General features: G+C 38.7%; 1 protein-coding gene across 3 annotated transcripts in view; it reads right to left on the reverse strand.

The window, feature by feature from the left end:
• The window catches only part of ZNF148 (zinc finger protein 148), a 51,869-nt gene that overhangs the window by 12,611 nt on the left and 18,287 nt on the right, over positions 1-20,971 (reverse strand). For 2 of the 3 annotated variants that reach the window (XM_070730464.1, XM_070730473.1), the window contains exons 2-5: positions 17,974-18,319; positions 13,810-13,938; positions 9,917-10,040; positions 9,345-9,428 (exon numbers count right to left, since the gene is read on the reverse strand). In XM_070730464.1, coding sequence (XP_070586565.1) covers positions 9,345-9,428; positions 9,917-10,040; positions 13,810-13,938; positions 17,974-18,303 — 667 coding nt within the window. In that variant the 5' untranslated portion in view covers positions 18,304-18,319. The remainder of the gene's footprint in view (positions 1-9,344; positions 9,429-9,916; positions 10,041-13,809; positions 13,939-17,973; positions 18,320-20,971) is intronic. The other variant, XM_070730480.1, reaches the window with a different exon arrangement.

Raw genomic sequence — 20,971 nt, forward strand, 5'->3', positions numbered from 1 at the left:
TTATTAATTATACTTATTTGTTGCCATCTTCATTCAGATTCTACTATTACTTTATTTAAATGCAATTAAAATTATGCATCATTAATGTGATTACTCCCTAATTGCATATTTGATCATTTCTTCCTTCTGTTACAATTAAAGGGTCTGTATTCGAGGTTTTCAGGGAACATATGCAGCAATTGAATCTCAGATTGTGTCCCTTTCCTAAACTGTTTTAACCATGGTTTATAGAATGAGCCACATCTGGATGCAGCTGAACTGTTTTAACCATGGCTTATAGAATGAGCCACATCTAGATGCAGCTAAACTGTTTTAACCATGGTTTATAGAATGAGCCACATCTGGATGCAGCTGAACTGTTTTAACCATGGCTTATAGAATGAGCCACATCTAGATGCAGCTAAACTGTTTTAACCATGGTTTATAGAATGAGCCACATCTAGATGCAGCTAAACTGTTTTAACCATGGTTTATAGAATGAGCCACATCTGGATGCAGCTGAACTGTTTTAACCATGGCTTATAGAATGAGCCACATCTAGATGCAGCTAAACTGTTTTAACCATGGTTTATAGAATGAGCCACATCTAGATGCAGCTACCCAACATTCTAAGTACTGTATTGCCAATTGCCAAGTGACCTCTGCAGTCAGAGGCATAATCAGAGCCATACATAAAATTAAGGTTATAAATATCATAAACCATAATTGAGAAATCATAAAGGCTGGTTTCACCATTAAAAAAAAAAATTCAATATGCTTTGTGAATCAGGCCACATTCTATTCACATATATTAGTAATGTAGTCTCATTAACCTTAGTCTGAGATTATGAAGAAAAATATAGTATTTATTCTGGTTTGTATACTGCAATCATTCTATTCTGGGAGACACTTGAGGTTATGTTCTTGTCAAATGTGCCAGAAAGCTGGTTGTGTCCTTCTATATTGGACGGAATACCATATCTGCCTTACTAGGAAATGACAATTTCAAGATGTACTTTAAAAGAACCATGTGGACTGGTCAAGGAATTAGCCTTAGTAATTGCAAGGCCAATGAGAAATATGATCAGTCAAAGGTTCTGGCCAGGGCTTTAGAAAGAAAATATATGTCACAGAGGAGTTGTTTATGACTAAAGGAAGCCCAAAAGCAACCTAGATTTGGGGAGGTGATAGTCATATGATATGATGTTAAGAAATCTGGATTCCATGCTGAAGACTTTCATGAAAATCTCAAACAGGCAATAGAACTGGGAACTCAGGAAGATGAAGCATGAGGAACAGATCTGCAAAGCGATTCACTTTGGAAATCAGAAGCACAAGAAAAAAGTAGAGAGCAAGTGAAATCCACTGAACTGTGCAGGATTTGGTTGATGAATTTAAAGGAAATGTGCTCTGAAAGACAGGCCACTGGGTGCTTATTATGTGGGAAAGAAAACCATTCTGCTAAGTGTGCAAAATGTAAATGTGGCTATCATATTTCAACTTGGTACTTGGAAAATAAGCCATTTTTAATCAGGCCAGTTTGGTCTAGTGATTACGGCATCAGGCCAGAAGCCAGGAGGTGGAGAGTTATAGTCCCGCTTTCAGTCTCACTCTTTCGTAACTTAATTCACTTTTTATGGCAGAGGTCTCCAACCTTGGCAACTTTAAGACATGAGAGACAGAGCTGTGGCGATCAGCAAGGACCACCACCTCCTGATCCTCGAGCACCGAGAGTGGAGAGAAAGCATGAACAGCACAGACTGACCCCGACAATTCAGGCAGAGAGCACCCCGCCTCCCATCATAAGGCACACTTGGGGACTGAGACTTAAGGAGATGCTGTGGGGGAGAGGCATTTGTTTGTCAGGAACAAACAGGGATGAGTGCTGTTGCTGCTGTTTGACGTTTTCTGGATTTCTTGCTTTCTTTCTGGCTTCCTGGAGTAGTTCCTTTACTTCCTGGACTCACTGACTTGCCCTGCTGGATTTCTTGCTTTGCAACCACTGTATTCCGCAATAACACAAGAGCATGCAACAGATTCAAACTTAATACGAACCGCTCCAAACTTGACTGTAAAGATATGATTTCAACAACCGAGTTATCAAAGCGTGGAACTCATTACCGGACTCAATTGTGTCAACCCCTAACCCCCATCACTTCTCCCTTAGACTCTCCACGATTGACCTCTCCAGGTTCCTAAGAGGCCAGTAAGGGGCGTACATAAGTGCACTGGTGTACCTTTCATCCCCTGTCCAATTGTCTTTACTTTCTTTCAACTACCCTATATATTCTCTTCCTTTCATATATCCTCTCCTCTAAGTTTACTTTCACCCTCTTTTATACTATCACATGTCTATCTTTCTTCCTATGTATTTGTATATTAGACAAATGAATAAATAAAATAAATAAAAATAAATATTCACAGCGTTGTGCTGGAGTACTTGCAGCCAAAGGGTGCTAGAGGTGCGTGTGTGTGTGTGTGTGTGATCACTTTGCTCTGGGACTTGCCAGAAAGGTGGGACTGTTTGGGAAAATTTGGAGCAATAGAGGCAGTTTTATTGAATTGCCAGTTGACTGTGTTGCCTCTGTGCCATACCCCAGGTCATCACACATGACACCAGATTGGAAAAAGGTACAAATGAAGTCTTACACAGCATAAAGGTACCCCTTGCCAAAGTCACTATCTGAACACACAAACTACATATGATCAAGAATTCAGTTATCAAAACTATCTTCCAGATTAAGAAGAATCCCAATGCAAAACTGAGACTTTGTATATAGCAGGGGTAGGCAAAGTTGGCTCTTCCATGACTTGTGGATTCCTGAGCCAAGCATGTTAGCCAACTTTGCCTACCCCTGCTATATACAGTAGGGACAGCACTTCAAAATATTCTGGGAACTATCCTACAAGGTAGAGGTCCCAATGCTCTGGGACCAAGGATCAGTACTGGTCTGTGGCCCGTTAGTAACCAGGCTGCACAGCTTGAGATGAGCGGCAAGGAAGCAAGCAAAACCAAAACTGTGCCCTCCTGGTCCGTGGAAAAACTGTTCTCCACGAAACCAATCCCTGGTGCCAAAAAGGTTGGAGACCACTGCTATAAGGGAAATATAGGACAGCTGGAGTTTATAAGCTTGAAACTCAGTACAGTTTATTCCTGTTCATCTATATTATTGAGCTAATTAGAATCACTAGACTACTATTTGTACCTCAGCTAAAATTTGGGATCTATGTTTACCTCTTAAGAGGAAATAAAATGAAACTGGAAAAGTATTTCTTTAAAACAATTTAAAAGGCAATACAGGTAATCCATGACTTACAACCATTCATTTAGTGAACATTTGAAATGACAACGGCACTGAAAAAAATGACCTACGGCCAGTGATGGGCTACCAAAATTTTTACTACCACACTGTGCATTTTGTTTCAACATCTTTCAGTGCAAATTGTGGTGGAGATCCATTTTCGCTACCCCACTGCGTTCCCCCCCCCCCCATCCGGGCAGTAGCCCACCCTGATTATCTACTACAGTGATACCTTGTCTTACAAACTTAATTGGTTCTGGGACTAGGTTCGTAAGGTGAAAAGTTCATAAGCTGAAACATTGTTTCCCATAGGAATCAATGTAAAAGCAAATAATGTGTGCAAACCCATTAGGAAAATCCAAACTTTAAGGCTTAAAGAAAAAGCGGCAGGCGGACAAAGTGAAGGCTAGCAGAGTGGAGACGGACGGAAGGAGAAGCAAGGAATGGAGGTCCTAACGAAGGCTGACGCCGGCGATTTTGGGGGGAATTCAGGGCAAGATAGGAAGCTTTTGGAATGGCGATTTTTGGAGGAATTCGGGGCAAGATAGGAAGCTTTTGGAATGGTGATTTTTGGAGGAATTCAGGGCAAGATAGGAAGCTTTTGGAATGGCGATTTTTGGAGGAATTCAGGGCAAGATAGGAAGCTTTTGGAATGGCGATTTTTGGAGGAATTCAGGGCAAGATAGGAAGCTTTTGGAATGGCGATTTTGGGGGGAATTCAGGGCAAGATAGGAAGCTTTTGGAATGGCGATTTTTGGAGGAATTCGGGGCAAGATAGGAAGCTTTTGGAATGGTGATTTTAGCAGCGAGATGGGGCAAAGGAAGTGGCAAGCATGGGGGGATTTTGGCAGTAGGATGGGGTGACTGCAGGGAACATAGGAAGCAGAGGGCTAGAAGGGAAAGTGGCAGGGAAATGGGGCAGCTCTAGTGTTCCCCGCCTCAGGTGCAAGCAAAAGGAGGCGGGGAATTCCGACCGGGAATTCCCATGCAAGCAAATGGGGAATCCCGGCGGTGACGGTCACAAGGCAGGGGAATCCTTTCGGCAGTCAGAGATCGCAAGCACAGCAAGAGAGCCCACGGACCCGGGCTCAGGTTCGTAAGACAGAAAGGGTTTTTAAGACGAGGCAAAGAAATCTTAAACCCCGGGTTCGTATCTCGAAAGGTTCGTATGACGAGAGGTTCGTAAGATGAGGTATCACTGTATATAAAGTGTATGTACACATACACACACATGCACAGCTCTTCTAAAGTTATACACATTCAACCTCATTTACTGCGATAGGAAAAACATAGCCAGAGCCCAGAAGGGAAATAAAGAAAAAAAATTAAAATTTTGCTACTGCTACTGTGTACCTGACCATACCCGTAGGAGCCCATCACTGCTTACGGCCATTGCAGCATACCTGTGTCATGTTATTGAAATTCAGAGCTTGGCAACTGATATATATTCATGGCAGTTGCAGTGTCCTGGGATTCTTTGGCAATCTACTGACAAGCAAAGTCAATGGAGAAGCCAGATTCACTTAACAACTGTGTTACTGACTTTACAACTGCAGTGATTCACTTAATCACTGTGGCAAGGGGCAAAAAAAATATGGGCAAAATTCGCTTAGATTCTATCTTGCTTAGCAATGGAAATCTGAGGCTCAGTTGTGGCGGTAAGTCAAGGACTACCTGTAGTGAATTTCCTGCATATGAACAGAGAAGCAAAATCTAAACATCTTCAGAGAACAAAATGATTTCTAAATATAAAATGCATTTTAATTATGTGCTGACACGGTCCTTGAAATCTAAATTAAAGGCAATTAAAACACTGAAGCACAATTTCACACACAGAATGTATACAGCTTATACATTCCAGTTCTCCCTAGCCCTGGGGTCTGCAACCCGTGGCTCTAGAGCCACATGTGGCTCTTTCATCCCTCTCCTGTGGCTCCCTGTCACTCAAAATATGCGTCACAACCACTAATGTGCAACACTTGCCAGCAGCGATTTATTGAGCTTTTCAAACCATCTTTTTTTCCAGAGTTCAAAATGTTTTTGTTGCAAGCAGAAATAAAATTTGTTTTCTCTGTAGCAGTTCACTGATTTCACAAATGCAACACAGTATAGTTTTTTTATATATACATAGCATAAAAATGGTATATGCAGTGTTATCTTCAGTTTAGATGTCAAAAGGGTTTTGTGGCTCACGGTGTTGTTGTTTTTTTTCTGTTTGAAACTGGTCCAAACAGCTTTGAGTGTTTAAGGTTGCCGACCCCTGCCCTAGCCAAACACATTTGCAAGGAAGCACCGGAAAAGAATTTAGAGAATTTTTGTTACACAGTTTATGGTGGATCATCTAATATTATATACAATACTTCAGAGGGGGGGACACATGCAAATCTAATAAATATAAATATATATATAAATATATATACTTCTAAAACAGCTATGGCAATTATACAAATTGCATACTTTGGGATTTTAGCGTTTATTGATTTGTTTAAATAGCAGCTTTTGGTGGCATTAAGTAAGAGTCTACGGAGAGGAGCGGCATACAAATCTAATAAATAAATAAATAAAAGACTACAGAAAAGAAAAACGTGCAGCAAATGTAACATCTTTCCCAATCTATCTTCCCCCATTTAAATGGGTATAAGGGTACTGATCACCAGCTTTCCCCCCTTTTACAAGAAAAGTAATATCTCTATATAACAACATTTAAGAAGTGAACAGATTCGAAATTGAAGGATAACCAGATGTGTCTATCAATAATTAGAGAATAGAAGTAAAAGATAGAAACTAAAGGGTTAAGAGAATGATTAATCAAATAATGAAAAATTATTAACACAAAGAAATATTATCAATATGTTACTATAACTATGATTATTACTGTTACCAACACAGTGTTTGTGTAGATATTAAGTTTGTTTTGTTCTAATGGAATTTAAAGAAAACGTAATAATTATATTTGAAAGAGACGGTACCTAGAAAATACACTGTACTTGGTAGGGAAATGGAAACTTTTATACAACAAGAAAAAGAAAAAGATGGAAGGAAAGAGAAGTGGAGAAAGGAAGAGAGAGGGGGAAGTGGAATGGAATGGAGGGGAAAGGCTAAGGGAAGAGGAGAAGGAAGGAGACAGAAGAAGAAGGAAATAGAGAGGGGAAATGAGAGAGGGAAGTGGATGGGAGGAGATGAGTAGGAGAAAGTGAAGGAGAGGGAAGTGGAGGAGAAGGGAGAGGAGGGGGAGAGGAGGAGAGGAAAAGGGAGGAGAGGTAAGTAGAGAGGGGAGAGGAGAAGGTAAGAGGGACGCAGAGGGAAGCAGAAGGGAAAAAGGAAGGGAGGCAAGGAGAAGGAAAGGCGGAAGGAGATGGACTGTCATAAAACTGAAAATATGTTGATTAAAAAGGGAAATGTATAATAAAAATATTTTTTTTAAAAAAAGAAAGAAAAGTAATACAGTGGTACCTCTACTTAGGAATGCCTCTACTTAAGGACTTTTCTAGATAAGAACTGGGTGTTCAAGATTTTTTTGCCTCTACTTAAGAACCATTTTCTACTTAAGAAGCCAAGCCCGGAACATTTCCCAGAAAATTTGAGAGTGGCACAAAGGCCCGGCCAGTTTCCTGCCATTCCCCCTTTAATCCCGATCATCATCTTGGGCTTTTCTGGGCTGCACTTAAGGAGGCTTTGGCAGCCCAGACTGAACAGAGCATTTTCCTTTCTCTGGGCACTTGGAGAGGGAATAAACCACTTTGCTGTGGTGACTCCCTCCTGCCTCCCATACACCCAGCGCGAGGTTGCCTCCCGAAGTGTCTGGGCGCGGAAAGGCAAAAGGGGGCATTTTGGCCTGGCCGGATCAACTCAGCTTCAGTCAAACCGAGGAGTCACCACAGTGAAGGCAGTAGCTACTAAGCGAGCGAGCGAGAGGAGAGGGGAGCCCTTTAGCATGGGAAGGAAGAGGAAGCAGGTAGTGGTGGCAGCAGCAGCCACCTTTTGGTCAAAGGAGCTGGAAGTCCGTCCCCCCCCCCACTCGCCCACCTGGGTTTCTCTCTCTGGCACAGTGTATGGGAGGCAGCCTCACGCCAGGTGTATGGGAGGCGCGTGCTCCTTCTCGCTCTTACTTTTTTTTTTTTTTTTAGCCTTTTAAGTTTTGGATTTTTTTGATTCCCCTCACCTCACTTTTTTCCTTTGGCAGTCACTGTCCTCCTCCTCTTCTTCCTCCTCCTCCTCCCACCCAAATTCTGAGCTTTTATTTCTTTCCTAATGAGTTTGCACGCATTATTTGCTTTTACATGGATTCCTATGGGAAAAAATGCTTCTACTTACAAACTTTTCTACTTAAGAACCTGGTCACAGAATGAATTATGTTCTTAAGTAGAGGTACCACTGTACTGTTGATTCTATTTTAGGAGGAAAAAATGATCAACAGGGAAAAGGAAATGTCACTTCCTTCTTGGTTTCTTATTGAAGCTTCCTATGGCTACTTTTTTTTATCCTTCTGGGTAGCACTTTGGATTCTGCTTCCAAAGGATGCTCTGGAGTGCATGAAAGCATGAATGTTGCTACTGTCTCACTACCAGAGCAGCTGCAAAATCCCAGGAAAGGGTGGCTCTATTTTAGTATATTTGCTTTCCCACACATTCTGAAACATGTTCTGAAAATCAAGTTCGAAGCTATACATAGCTCAGCTATTATTTATCTTAGAGGAGAAACACTGCAACTTTCAAACATGCCATAGACCAATATAGACTAATACAATGCAATTACAGGTTTATGGAAGCTTGTTTGTAATTTCTTAACTGGCTTTCCCAATGATAATTGCCCTGTCACAAACAGATTACATTCTACCTGGATCCTACAATTTTCATGTCATCATCTCTTCCAAGTAACATATTGCTTTCTTGTTGGGCATCATATTTTCATAAATTAGAAAAGTGAATGTTCTAATAAACTACACAAATTAAATGGGTTTATGCATATTTAAAAATAATCTGAATGATTAATCTGAGTGAATATGAAATATTTTTACAAGTGACATCTAGAATACATTTAGGCAATCTCTTTCCTCTTTGTAAATGTTAGAAATCTTTGGGAGAAGTATTTTTTATGTCAAACATACTGTATATGCTAATCATTTCAATTCACTGCGCAGAATGCTCATATATCCCTAGAGTAGAAAATTAGTTTTTGAAAATAAACTATATATTTACATACAGTACTTATATGAAATTGTTTAACTAAGTACATATCAACAATATTGAAGAACAGCAGCAAGAGAAAGCCAGGAAAAAAAGATACAAATTAAGCATAGCTTTGAAAAAAAAAACAGGAGTCAAAATGTCAAACCACAAATCCAAATATTGTTAAAACTAAGATGCAAGCATTCCAAGATTTGTGCAGGCAAGTTCACAATGAAAAAAATGCTATTGCGTTTCTAGAACAAAAAATACTAAGCATTACTAATTTTGCAAATACGAAAATATCTCACCAAGCAACACTTAGCTTATGTGCAAGTTCTACTTTTCAGAAAAAGAGTCTGAAAATTGGCATCTAGAAGTCCAAGGGGACTGTACTCCTAAATATTTATGGAAGCCATGAAAAGGCATGCACCAAAATGCCAAAAACCTACTAATGGCAAAGCAGTTTAGAAAATGTCATTTTCGTGAAGTAGATTTTTTTAAGGCACAAATGTAGTATAACTACTACATGTAGCATACCTACTATCAAATTTTGAATCTTTTTTCTTCTATTATCTTTTGATAAATCTCTGAATTTTTAATTTTCCATATGAAAGCTTTTAAAAGCAGGGTGCAAACATTTATACAACAAGCACTTGGGCTTCAATACGTCTAGAATATTTCTTTTTATCGTTTACCCAACAGCATATATTTTACAAGCAGTGTTTGTAACAATTATCAGCACTTCACCACTTTAAAAAAAAAAGCACACTAAATTGTACACCTAAATTCTTTCATATATTAAAACAAAAGCTGCCTAAATCACCCCAAATTTGGCCATGATTTGGAGAACAAATTTTTAAAATATCAACAAAGATACTCAAGGCACGATACTCACCAGTATGAATCTTCTCATGTCTCTGTAGAAGGTACTTCTGTATGAAACGCATCTCGCACTGATTGCACTGAAATGGTTTTTCACCTTAAACAATATAATTCCACATCTGTAAGTTAAAAGCTACATACATTCATTTCTAAATACTTTCTTGTGACATGAGATATTTAATTGTTGGAAGCCAGCAACCAAGTGAGCTCCCAAATGTTTTAATTTAAAAAGCCTACCTAAACTCTCTGGAATAAAATAGTGCTCCTGAGACACTACATAATATATATATTTAAAACCTTCATTGGCCAAGTAAGAAACCAGAGTCTATTTTATAAACAAACCAAAATACGTTGCTTGTAAATACATAGTATCTCTGTGTAAGACCAGCACAATATATCTTAGGTTAATTGTAAGGACACAACTTCTTTCTGGTATTTTTTGACACCTTGGTGCATGAAATACCTAAGCTTAGATGCCAGATGTCCTGCACTTTGGAATCTAAAATACACATTACTTTATATTCATTATTCAGTCAATTGTTTCAGGTTGATAATAAAAGAAACAAATTTAAATTCAAGCAGTACCTGTATGAATGAAGACATGTCTTTGTAAATGGTAGTTGGTTCTAAAGGCAGCATTACAATGCTCACAAATGTGAGATTTGGTAGTTTTCAGACCAAGTGATCCATCCTCATTTATTGTAAGGATCTATTTTTAAAACGGCAAAATTCAGTCTCACATTAATTTCTGAATAATTATATTCCATGCAAATTCATAGTCAGAAGGGGGAAATTAAGCACTTTAGTATCAAGCCACAATGCAAAATAGTGAGTTTATAAAGGTGGGTGAACTACAATTATTTCCTTGGGTGATATAACAGTGTTTATCTTTTCAGTGTTTGTAGATGAACAGCTTGCCTCCTGAAGTTGCATTGTTGCAGATTTTCTAGAAAAAATTGGACAACCATTGTCTGGGATGGTATAAGAACCCTTTTCTTAGAACAGGGGTGTCAAACTCAAGAATCCGGCTCATGGGTTGCTTTGATCTGACCTGTGGAGCTGCCCAGGAAACAGCAAAACAGCTGGCAGAGGATTGCAGGAGTTGTGGCAGCCAAAAACGAAGCTTGGGATCCCATTTTCACTGGCAGAATGCTCAGGCCACCACAGGCGCTCCCAATATGTGTGGCGTTAACCTGGCCACGCCCATCCTGGCCACGCCCACATCAGCCCCGAGATCTCAAACAACCTTGATGCGGCCCTCAGTGAAATCGAGTTTGACATCCCTGCCTTAGAAGACCTCCAAGATCCCTTCCAGTCCCATGATTCTATGTAAATAAAGAAGTAGAACAGCTAGAAACATGTTACTATTGCTGCTATAACATTTTTTCTCTCTTAACACTGGTAGCGAGCAACAACTTTAAATGACCTTTCTGGGAATAATAATAATAATAATAATAATCATCATCATCATCATCATCATCATTATTATTATTATTATTATTTATTGGATTTGTATGCCGCCCCTCTCCGTAGACTTCTTAGGGAAACCTAAGAAGAGGGTGGATGGATGTTTGCTTACAACTTACAAATGTTTTGCATACAAATACCCACAAGCTGCAAAATTGTTGTTTTTGTTTTACTTTGTTTTTGGGATAGCCACAGTGATATCATAGTGTAATTTGATCCTTTTGCTTGCAGGTTTTTAGTGAAATTTTAAGATTTCTCTCAAAGGAAGACCATTTTTAGTCTTAATTACATGTTCATGCATAAGTGGTATGCTGATTAACCTTGCCTGACAACTTCAGTCTGACTTCTCTGCCTAGCAGAGTCCATGCTATCTTCTGTGTAAACCATGAATTTTGTCTTTAGTATCATTGCTATGCACTTTCATCTAAAAGTGCTGAAATTTCACTAGAACTACTGTTTTAAAAACACAAAGCTACAGCTGGGGACTCGTAATCCCTAACCACATATATGAAGTCCGCGGAGAGGGGCGGCATACAAATCTAAATAATAAATAAATAAATAAATAAATAAATAAATAGAAACATAGAAACATAGAAGACTGACGGCAGAAAAAGACCTCATGGTCCATCTAGTCTGCCCTTATACTATTTTCTGTATTTTATCTTAGGATGGATATATGTTTATCCCAGGCATGTTTAAATTCAGTTACTGTGGATTTATCTACCACGTCTGCTGGAAGTTTGTTCCAAGGATCTACTACTCTTTCAGTAAAATAATATTTTCTCATGTTGCTTTTGATCTTTCCCCCAACTAACTTCAGATTGTGTCCCCTTGTTCTTGTGTTCACTTTTCTATTAAAAACACTTCCCTCCTGGACCTTATTTAACCCTTTAAGTCTTTCCTGATACGTTTTATGCTTAAGACCTTCCACCATTCTTGTAGCCCGTCTTTGGACCCGTTCAATTTTGTCAATATCTTTTTGTAGGTGAGGTCTCCAGAACTGAACACAGTATTCCAAATGGGGTCTCACCAGCGCTCTTTACAGCGGGATCACAATCTCCCTCTTCCGGCTTGTTATACCTCTAGCTATGCAGCCAAGCATCCTACTTGCTTTCCATACCGCCTGACTGCACTGCTCACCCATTTTGAGACTGTCAGAAATCACTACCCCTAAATCCTTTTCTTCTGAAGTATTTGCTAACACAGAACTGCCAATACAATACTCAGATTGAGGATTCCTTTTCCCCAAGTGCATTATTTTACATTTGGAAACATTAAACTGCAGTTTCCATTACTTTGACCATTTATCTAGTAAAGCTAAATCATTTACCATATTACAGACGCCTCCAGGAATATCAACCCTATTGCACACTTTAGAGTCATCGGCAAATAGGCAAACCTTCCCTACCAAACCTTCCCCTATGTCACTCACAAACATATTAAAAAGAATAGGACCCAGAACAGACCCTTGTGGCACACCGCTTGTAACCTGACTCTGCTCAGAATACTCGCCGTTAATAATAACTCTCTGATGTCTACGCTTCAGCCAGCTGCAAATCCATTGAACTATCCAGGGATTAAGTCCAATCTTCACTAATTTGTCTATCAGCTCTTTATGTGGAACTGTATCAAAGGCTTTGCTGAAGTCCAGGTAGGCAATATCCACGGCACCACCTTCATCCAACACCTTTGTGACATAGTCAAAGAAATCAATGAGATTAGTCTGACATGATTTGCCTTCAGTAAAGCCATGTTGATTTGGGTCCAATAAGTTTTTGTTTTTTAGGTGCTGATTTATCCTCTTTTTGAGTAGAGTCTCCATCATTTTAACTACAATTGATGTCAAGCTAACTGGCCTGTAGTTACCAGCTTCTTCTCTACTGCCCTTCTTGTGGATAGGCACAACACTGGCCATTCTCCAATCCTCAGGAACTTCTCCTGTTAACAGGGATTGGTTAAACAAATCAGTCAGGGGGGTAGCAATGACAGATCTGAGTTCTTTAAGAACTCTGGGGTGGATGCCATATTAACTGTCTTGCTCTAATTAGGTCAAATTACCATTTTCAAAGTTATTGTTTAAAATGACCTCTTAAGTAGCACTCAGATGCCACTTTTTGCAGGCAATTTTGAAACCTAATTTATACAATACCGATAAAGTCAGATAGGCAATGAAAAAGGAGAACACATTTTTTAAAAATATTTTCAGATTATGAATGGAACAGCTATATAAAATGTTTAACTGGTTCTGCCTACAGTTAATGAAAAGCTAAGAAACTGAATTAAACAGAGGAAATATTTTCAACAGTGATTATTTTCAACAGAGACAACATTTGACATTCTCAAGCTTAAACCTCACAGTATGAAACTTGCCACTTAGGACATACTGCTGAGTGGAAATTAATGAGGACAAATAATTGGAGTTCACATTTTGCAAATGGCCACAGTGTAACAGGGAGTCTGAATTTGAAAATATTCATTCCCAAGATCTTACACATTTTTTTGACTCAGTTAATGGAAGGAAAACTCAAGACGTAAAACCTTAAATAATAAGGTTCCGATCAACACAATTTCTTTCAAATTATTACAGCTATTATTATCACCTTTTCACTGTAAGGTAATTATTTCATTTCAGATACGCGCAATGATTACTTTCAGGACTAATGCATTGCATGGGTAAAAATAAAGTTCAGAAAATCCAGTGTTATTTAATTCGCTTCAATACTAAACCCTTATTAAAGTTGTGTTATTCATCTAAGTATTCATTTCTAAATGGTCTTTGTACAACGTAATTATAGAAAAAATATTTAGAGAAGGGCTTTCCTGAGATGTGAAAGTACACCAAAGACTTCTACTGTGAAAAGAAGTTCAAAGAAACATGCCATAAATATCTTTGCTTTAGAACTGTTGCTAGGTGGATTTATTATTGGCAGATAGTATTTCCAATGGAATGGATGGATTCCATGGTAAATGACATGGCCTTTAATTACCAAGTCTTTAAGTAATTGTCTTACCTTTGCTGGAGAACGCTGCTTTCTTTTCTTCTTCTTTTGCATATCTATGCCTTCTCGCATTAATTTTTTGTCCCGTTTCTGCTGCTCAGCCACATCATTAAATGTAATTTCTTGTTTCACACTGATCTGCTAAAATAGCAATTGCACATATTCTAAGAAATAATGGCAAATTCAACTGGAAAGGCTCTGTGCTTTTTTATTATGCTGGATGGAGGGGGGGCTTAATTGGGGAAAACAACTTTGTTTATTGAATGGTCTACTGATATTGCTCTCTTGTTATACAGTACTTTCAAATATAGTTCTACTTGTATTATGTGGTATGCATACAAATAAAATCTTGATTTATTGGAACAAATAGAGAAAGGCCCTAGCTATTATTGCCAACTGTATTAAATCAGATAGTATGTCATCAGTTGTACACAAATTATGCCCCTTTCAGTAATATTATTTACATGATGTAAGATGACATAAATACAATGGAAATTTTGTCCACTGCATCTGAGGTTCATTACGTTAAAGTGTGTGTTAAATTGTGGATTTACTGAAAATATGTTTACTTAAATATTTAAAACAGATAAACCATTTTTAATTTCTGATTCATAACAATGCAAAAAGTAAATTATCCTTCAAATTAAGCTCAACCTCTGATGCCAGATGGATTTTTTTTAAAAATTGGGGTTTTTTAGATTATTTTTAATATTAGATTTGTTTACATTGTCTTTTTTATTGTTGTTAGCTGCCCCAAGTCTTTGGAGAGGGGCGGCATACAAATCTAATAAATAAATAAATAAATAAAATAAATAAATAAATATGATTACATGGAAGCATCAATCCTGGTTTTTTGCCAACAATATTGAGGTCATTACCACAGACCTTATCCTAAATGTTTATTACTTATGAAGTCTTGGAACTCCTGGATAGTCTGTCTACTTCTCAACTATTAATCAAACCATGTTTAGCTTTTCAAGTTCAGGTTGAGTCAACTAGGATCTGACACTTAACTGTCTTAGTCACAATATGCAGGAATGCCAACTTTGCAGTGGAAACTTGAGCCTAGAAATTGGCTCACTGTTCAAAAGAACTGGAATTAAATTGGTACCTAGGTCGCAGTATTTCCAATCTAAATTTTTGATTGCTGTTTCTCAGATTTGCTATATAATTCTCAAAAGAATATGAGGTTCCAGGATTTCTTTGACGGAAATTAGTGTTACTTTTCCTACAGAATAGCAATTACTCTAAATTTTTAATGTTTTCTTGAAAAGACAACTTACATTCAAAGCAAGAATTAAAGTCAAAACAGGTAATTTCCCACAGAGAAGACACAAATGTGTTCAGTTTAGCATTAAGATTTAGACACATAGCTTTGTTCTATCTAAGTGTTTATAATAAAATTTTTATGTTCAATATCTCACTTTCCTTCCCAAGATTTTTAACAGAACCTTCAATTGTAAGATCACAAGGCAAAATCTAACAACATACATAATGAATTAAAACATACAAATAGACCTTGCTTAGCAACTGCCTTGGGGTAGCGACTGTTTGATATTACAAGTATGATTTTTAGAAAGTGATTTTGTGAGCAATGCCCACATTTAAAACCTTTGCAGTGTCTTTCTCTCTCTCTCTCTCTCAGTCATGTGTTCGCCACTACAGTCGGTTAGTATATGCCACCCTATGCCTGATCCAGCTGGCACAAGCATACTTTTCAATATGTATTTCCTACTACGTCTCTGATTATTTTCTTATAATCGCTTCATTTACAATGAATATACAAGCATTACTTCCCTTCTTGCTGATTATTCCAGCCTCAGAGTGAATATTCCAAAGGGGGGGGAGGACTCTAAGACAGTGGTCCCTAACCTTTTCAGTTTCTTGGCCCAACCCTGGGGGGGGAAAGGTGTGGAATGGGAGTGGCAGGTGAACACGTGTACCCTCTGGTCACACAAATGGAGCTTCATACGCAAGCAGAGAATGCTTGAGCTTGTACATGAAGCTCCATTTGCAAAGCACCCTCCGCTGTAGAGTTTCAGGTGTGTACTCGCCTGCCACTTGCACAAGTGAAGTTTCACATGCACATGCTGGCCCAATTTCTCCCACAACCCGCGTTCTAAAAGGCCCCTGGGGACTCCAGATCTAAAAGTAGTGTTAGCCCCTGTTTGGCTGAGCTGGCTGCTTAGGGTTGTAGCTTTCTGACACAGTAAAGTAAGAGAAAGCTGAAGTAAAATCATAAGTACAAACACACTCCTGTGATTTTCTAATTAGTGACCACTTTGCTTAATGACCAAGTTGTTGGTTCTAAATGATGATCGTTCAACGAGGACCATCTGTAGTTGCTGATTCTCAAGTTCAGGAATTCTTCAATTACAATTAACAAAATTGAATTTTTGTTTCATCTTTTCAGAATCAAGATCCCCATGTCTTGAGTTATCTGAAATGAACAGGTCTGCCTACATGTATAATTTGTACATGGTGAATGAAAATCCATACCTAATTTGCATAAACTTTAGATCTGACATGAATCGAGAGGTACATTTTACTGTGTAAAATCATCTCAGAACCATCTTCATTCAAGTTTATCTTCAGAAGATTTTTTTTGTAAAAGCAGATATAAAAATAACTCACAATCGTGTAGAACTGTCCCATGATAAAGTTTTTGTCAATCTTCCTTTTTTTAAATTATAAAATAAAATGTTATCAACATTAGTCAAATAGTTTTGCTTTAAAAGCAAATTTATGCATGTAGAATGCTCATATCAGCTATCTTTGTCTTTCATTCAGGATCAAAGTCATCTTGTATATATGCAAAAAGTACATTGCCCCAGCAGGATTTTCAGTGCAGCTCATTATCCCATGTCTATCCACTGCATTGTCCCCCAGTACATTCTCAAATCCTCACTTTAATTGCCATGTTGCACTTCCTTCAGTCCTCATCAATGCTTTCCTGTCCACTCTCCTCCAGTACCCACTCATCTATTCATCTGCTTAAAAGCTGAAACTTTTCTAGTACAGTGGTACCTCGTGATACGAACCCCTCATGATACGAACCCGGGGTTCGGAAATTTTTTGCCTCTTCTTACGAACTTTTTTCGGCTTACAAACCCACCGCAGATCGCAAAATGGCGCTTCGGGAGGTCACCGAGAAGCGCCGCCGCCCGGCTGTCACCTTCTGAAACAGCCGGGGGGCTTCTCGGCGTGCTCCCAAATGCCGAACCCGGAAGTTCAGGTTTGGGTTCGGGTTCCGGAGGCCGCCGAGAAGCGCCCGGCTGTTTCAGAAGGTTACAGCCGGGTGGCGGCGGCCGGCGGAGCACCGTTTTTGCGATCGGCGGCAGCGTTTTCGGCTGATCTGGAGGCTGGAAAGGAGGTGGGGAATCCCAATAGGGAATTCCATGGGCGGAGCTTTGATGTCACAAAGACATCCTTCCTGGAGGCCACGTTTCGGGTTCGGGAGAACGCCGAGAAGCCCCCCCGGCTGTTTTAAAAGGTGACAGCCGGGCGGCCGTGCCCAGCAGAGCGCCATTTTGCGATTTTTTTCCCCCTTTGCACGCATTAATTGCTTTTACATTGTTTCCTATGGGAAACAATGTTTCGTCTTACGAACTTTTTGCCTTACGAACCTACTTCCGGAGGTTCGTAAGTTCGTAAGACGAGGTATTACTGTAATTCCAAAATGAAAAAGAAAATAAACTTACAATTCTGGAGGACGGTGTCTGTAGTATTAATAAAGGAAAACTCTTTTTCAGTGTCATAATCGCATAAGAACCATTACTCTCTTTAGATCAGGGGTCTCCAACATTGGCAACTTTAAGACCCGTAGACTTCAGCTCCCAGAATTCCTCAGTCAGCTTTGAAGTCCACAAGTATTAAAGTTGCCAAGGTTGGAGACCCCTGCTTTAGACCACAGAGAAGAGGCTAGAAAGGCCTTTAGTAACAATTACATAGGACTAAAGACACACACAACTAGAAAAACTGGATGAAATTATCTTAGAACAACCTTTTAAATATATATTTCTTTCCACTGTTGACTTCAAACCAAATCAATCATTGATTAATGGAATAAGATAGCCATAAATCACTGCCTTTTTCCCCACGATTACCCTTTGCTCACACTTTGAAGCAATCTCTGCATAATTGCTGCAGGCAAAATTAGGGAAAGAAAATACTTACAGGAACATTAACTGCGTAATGAAGCCCTTGAGGAAGTCTCTCGTGTCCCTCCATGTCATCGTCATTTTTCACCGTCTCTTCATGAACCATAAGTTCATCATGTGGGATCATTTCTTGCGGTCGGAGTTCACTTTGTTGCAAAACTTCATTGGCAGAAAGAATTTCGTGACGTGCCATAGCCCGGTCTTGAAGCACTGCCTCGTGCCGTTCCACAGAAATTGCTGACTGGTCAGAGGTGGCACCCATTCCAACCATATCCCTCGATGACTGCATCTGTCCTATGCTACCACATTTAAGAAACAATCCTCCCAGTTTATCTTCAATGTTCATTCTTAAGTGCAGTAACCTATAAGAATGGAATTAATAAACTGAGTTGACAATTATATATAAGGTACATCCTCAAGTCTTGCGGACAACACTGCTGAAAAGAAATTTCCTGACTAAGTGCAGTATAGGGAATACAATATACTTTATCGATGAGACAAAATCTAACTACAAGAGATTTTTCAATCCCCTCCCAGAAAATGAAGTACATCCCCTCCCAACAAATAAAATACTTCATGTCAACCTTAACTCTCAAACCTCGCAATTAATGTATTTTTCAGAGTATAAGACACACCTTTCCCCCCCTAAAAGAGGCTGAAAATTTGGGTGTGTCTTATAATACTTCAAATGTAGCTTTTTTGAAGCTTTTTTTCAGCCCTAACGAGGTGCTTACGATCTTCCTGGCTCTTACCACTTGCAGGCTTTTTAGTGCTACTCCCTCTAAAGAATGTTTTTTCAGTCCTAACTAGGTGCTAACAATCTTCCCAGCTCTTACTGGCTTGTTATTCCCTCTGAAGAATGTTTTTCCAGCCCTAAGTCTTTGCAGGGTTTTTTGCACTCCTACTCCCTCCGAAGAATGCTCTTTCAGCCAGGCATGGGGGAATTGAGATGCTCTTTCCCCCTGGGCCTTCACAATTTCATGTATGGTATGTCTGTATGTATGTTTGTGGGTTTATATATATATATATATATTAATGGGTTTTTAATCATTTTTAGTATTTATTGGATTATTATTGTACATTGTTTTATTATTGCTGTTAGCCGCCCCGAGTCTCCGGAGAGGGGCGGCATACAAATCCAATCAATCAATCAATCAATGAATAAATAAATAAAATAATGTGCTGAAGCTGACCAGGCTAAGAGGATAGCCAGATGAATACCTGATAGGCAGATTTTTTTTCTCCTATTTTCCTCCTCAAAAACTAAGTTGTGTCTTATACTCCAGTGCATCTTATACACCAAAAAATATGGTATACAGAATCGAAATCATACACATTACTAGAAAAATACAGAACAGGATGTATTTGCCCCAGAGATTCAACACTACAGCTGTGAGTTTCTTGCAGCATGTCAGAGTGCACTCCGGTGTTACTGGGAGTCAGAGGACATTCAGAAGATTTCCTCTTCTCAGAATGGGGTGAGGCTCAGATTTCTGAGAAGGGGGGGGGGGAGGAACGTATCATTGGATTCCCCTCTCCCAGATGTCTAAAAGTTTCAGCATAATTTTTTAAAATTGAAATTCCAACATCAGAAAAGGGGAAAATGGCAAACATTGGAGACCACAACTCAATTGAGGGAAACTTTGGATCTGTGGAATCCAAAGGTTTCTTATTCATCAACCAGACTACCAACATAGGCAAACATATTTATGCCAAACTTAATTTTCCTCCCATTACTCGCAAAGGGGAAAAACAGTAAATAATTGCCATCCTCACTTTGGCTATGTAGCATGAGTGCAGCAGGGCTTTGAGTATGAGAAGCTACAATATCAAATCAGAGGCATGAGAGACAGCATTATTTAAAAAAACCACAGGAATGTATAGTTGCAAAGTGGAACCCTGGTTTGCTACCATGTGATTCTATGCCAATATGATTTAATTATGGAATAATTAAAGTAGCTTCCAAGGGGTCTTCAAGGACAGTCTCCTTGAAAAGAGAGTGTTCCAGTGTCTAATGGTGAAGTGATTAGAGCATGAGTGACTGCCTGAAGGGCCTTCCCAATCTGGGAACAGGCACAACTGGCACACCAGATGGATTTGTGCAAGGGCCCTCCTAGCCATATCTGCAACCTGCTCTTTGACCGCCGAACTGCACTGCAGTCTCCAATGAGAAAGTGGAACACAAGGCCAAACTGGGATGATTGCAAGCTGATTTAATATGTCAATTTCTCTATTAACCCATAAATGCAAACACGTTCAGACTGGGATTATCCCAAAATGTAAATCTGTTACCGTATAAGAATTAGAATTACTGGTGTATTTCTGCCCTCAGATCTTTCATCTTTCACTTTGCTACCTTTATAAACTGAAAATGCTGCAGAATCTCAATAGAAAACAAAAAAGACACCATTTTCTGCTACAGATTGCATAATTTAAAATTGTACCCAGGTTTATTTATTTAACTCGACAATTTGAATTTTGTAGAAAAATAGAAGCCAAAATAGTCAATGGTAAGAGTTGAAAATCAGAAAAGTTAAAATCCCTGTTATAATCTACCACCCATAATTTAGATTAAAAAATACCTGGGGAGTGTTATTCTTATTAAAAGCATTCTTCAAAACTCACCAAACTTGCTTCAAGTTCCTTAAAAGTATTAGCAAGGAATTCTTTCTAAGAATTTCAGAATAATACTAATTATTACAACATCTGTCTTTCCTTATAACAAAAGGAAAGATACATCTTTCTCTATTATCTACATAAAAATAAATATGGGACAAGCAGGTTGAAATATTTATGTCCAGAAATGAAAAAGCTGTTCTTACAATAATTATCTCAAATATTTAGACAAGTCAAGAATTGTTTCAACTCAAAACACAAGCTCCCATTTTTCACTGGTTTTCACAAATATATCACCGTCTATTGCAAATTTTAAAAGATTTATTCCGATGAATTGAAATACCTAATTATTTACCAAACCGTGACATAATAGCAATACATTTGCCACAAAATATTCA

Source organism: Erythrolamprus reginae, chromosome 1, assembly GCF_031021105.1.
Source record: "Erythrolamprus reginae isolate rEryReg1 chromosome 1, rEryReg1.hap1, whole genome shotgun sequence".
Classification (NCBI taxonomy): domain Eukaryota; kingdom Metazoa; phylum Chordata; class Lepidosauria; order Squamata; family Dipsadidae; genus Erythrolamprus; species Erythrolamprus reginae.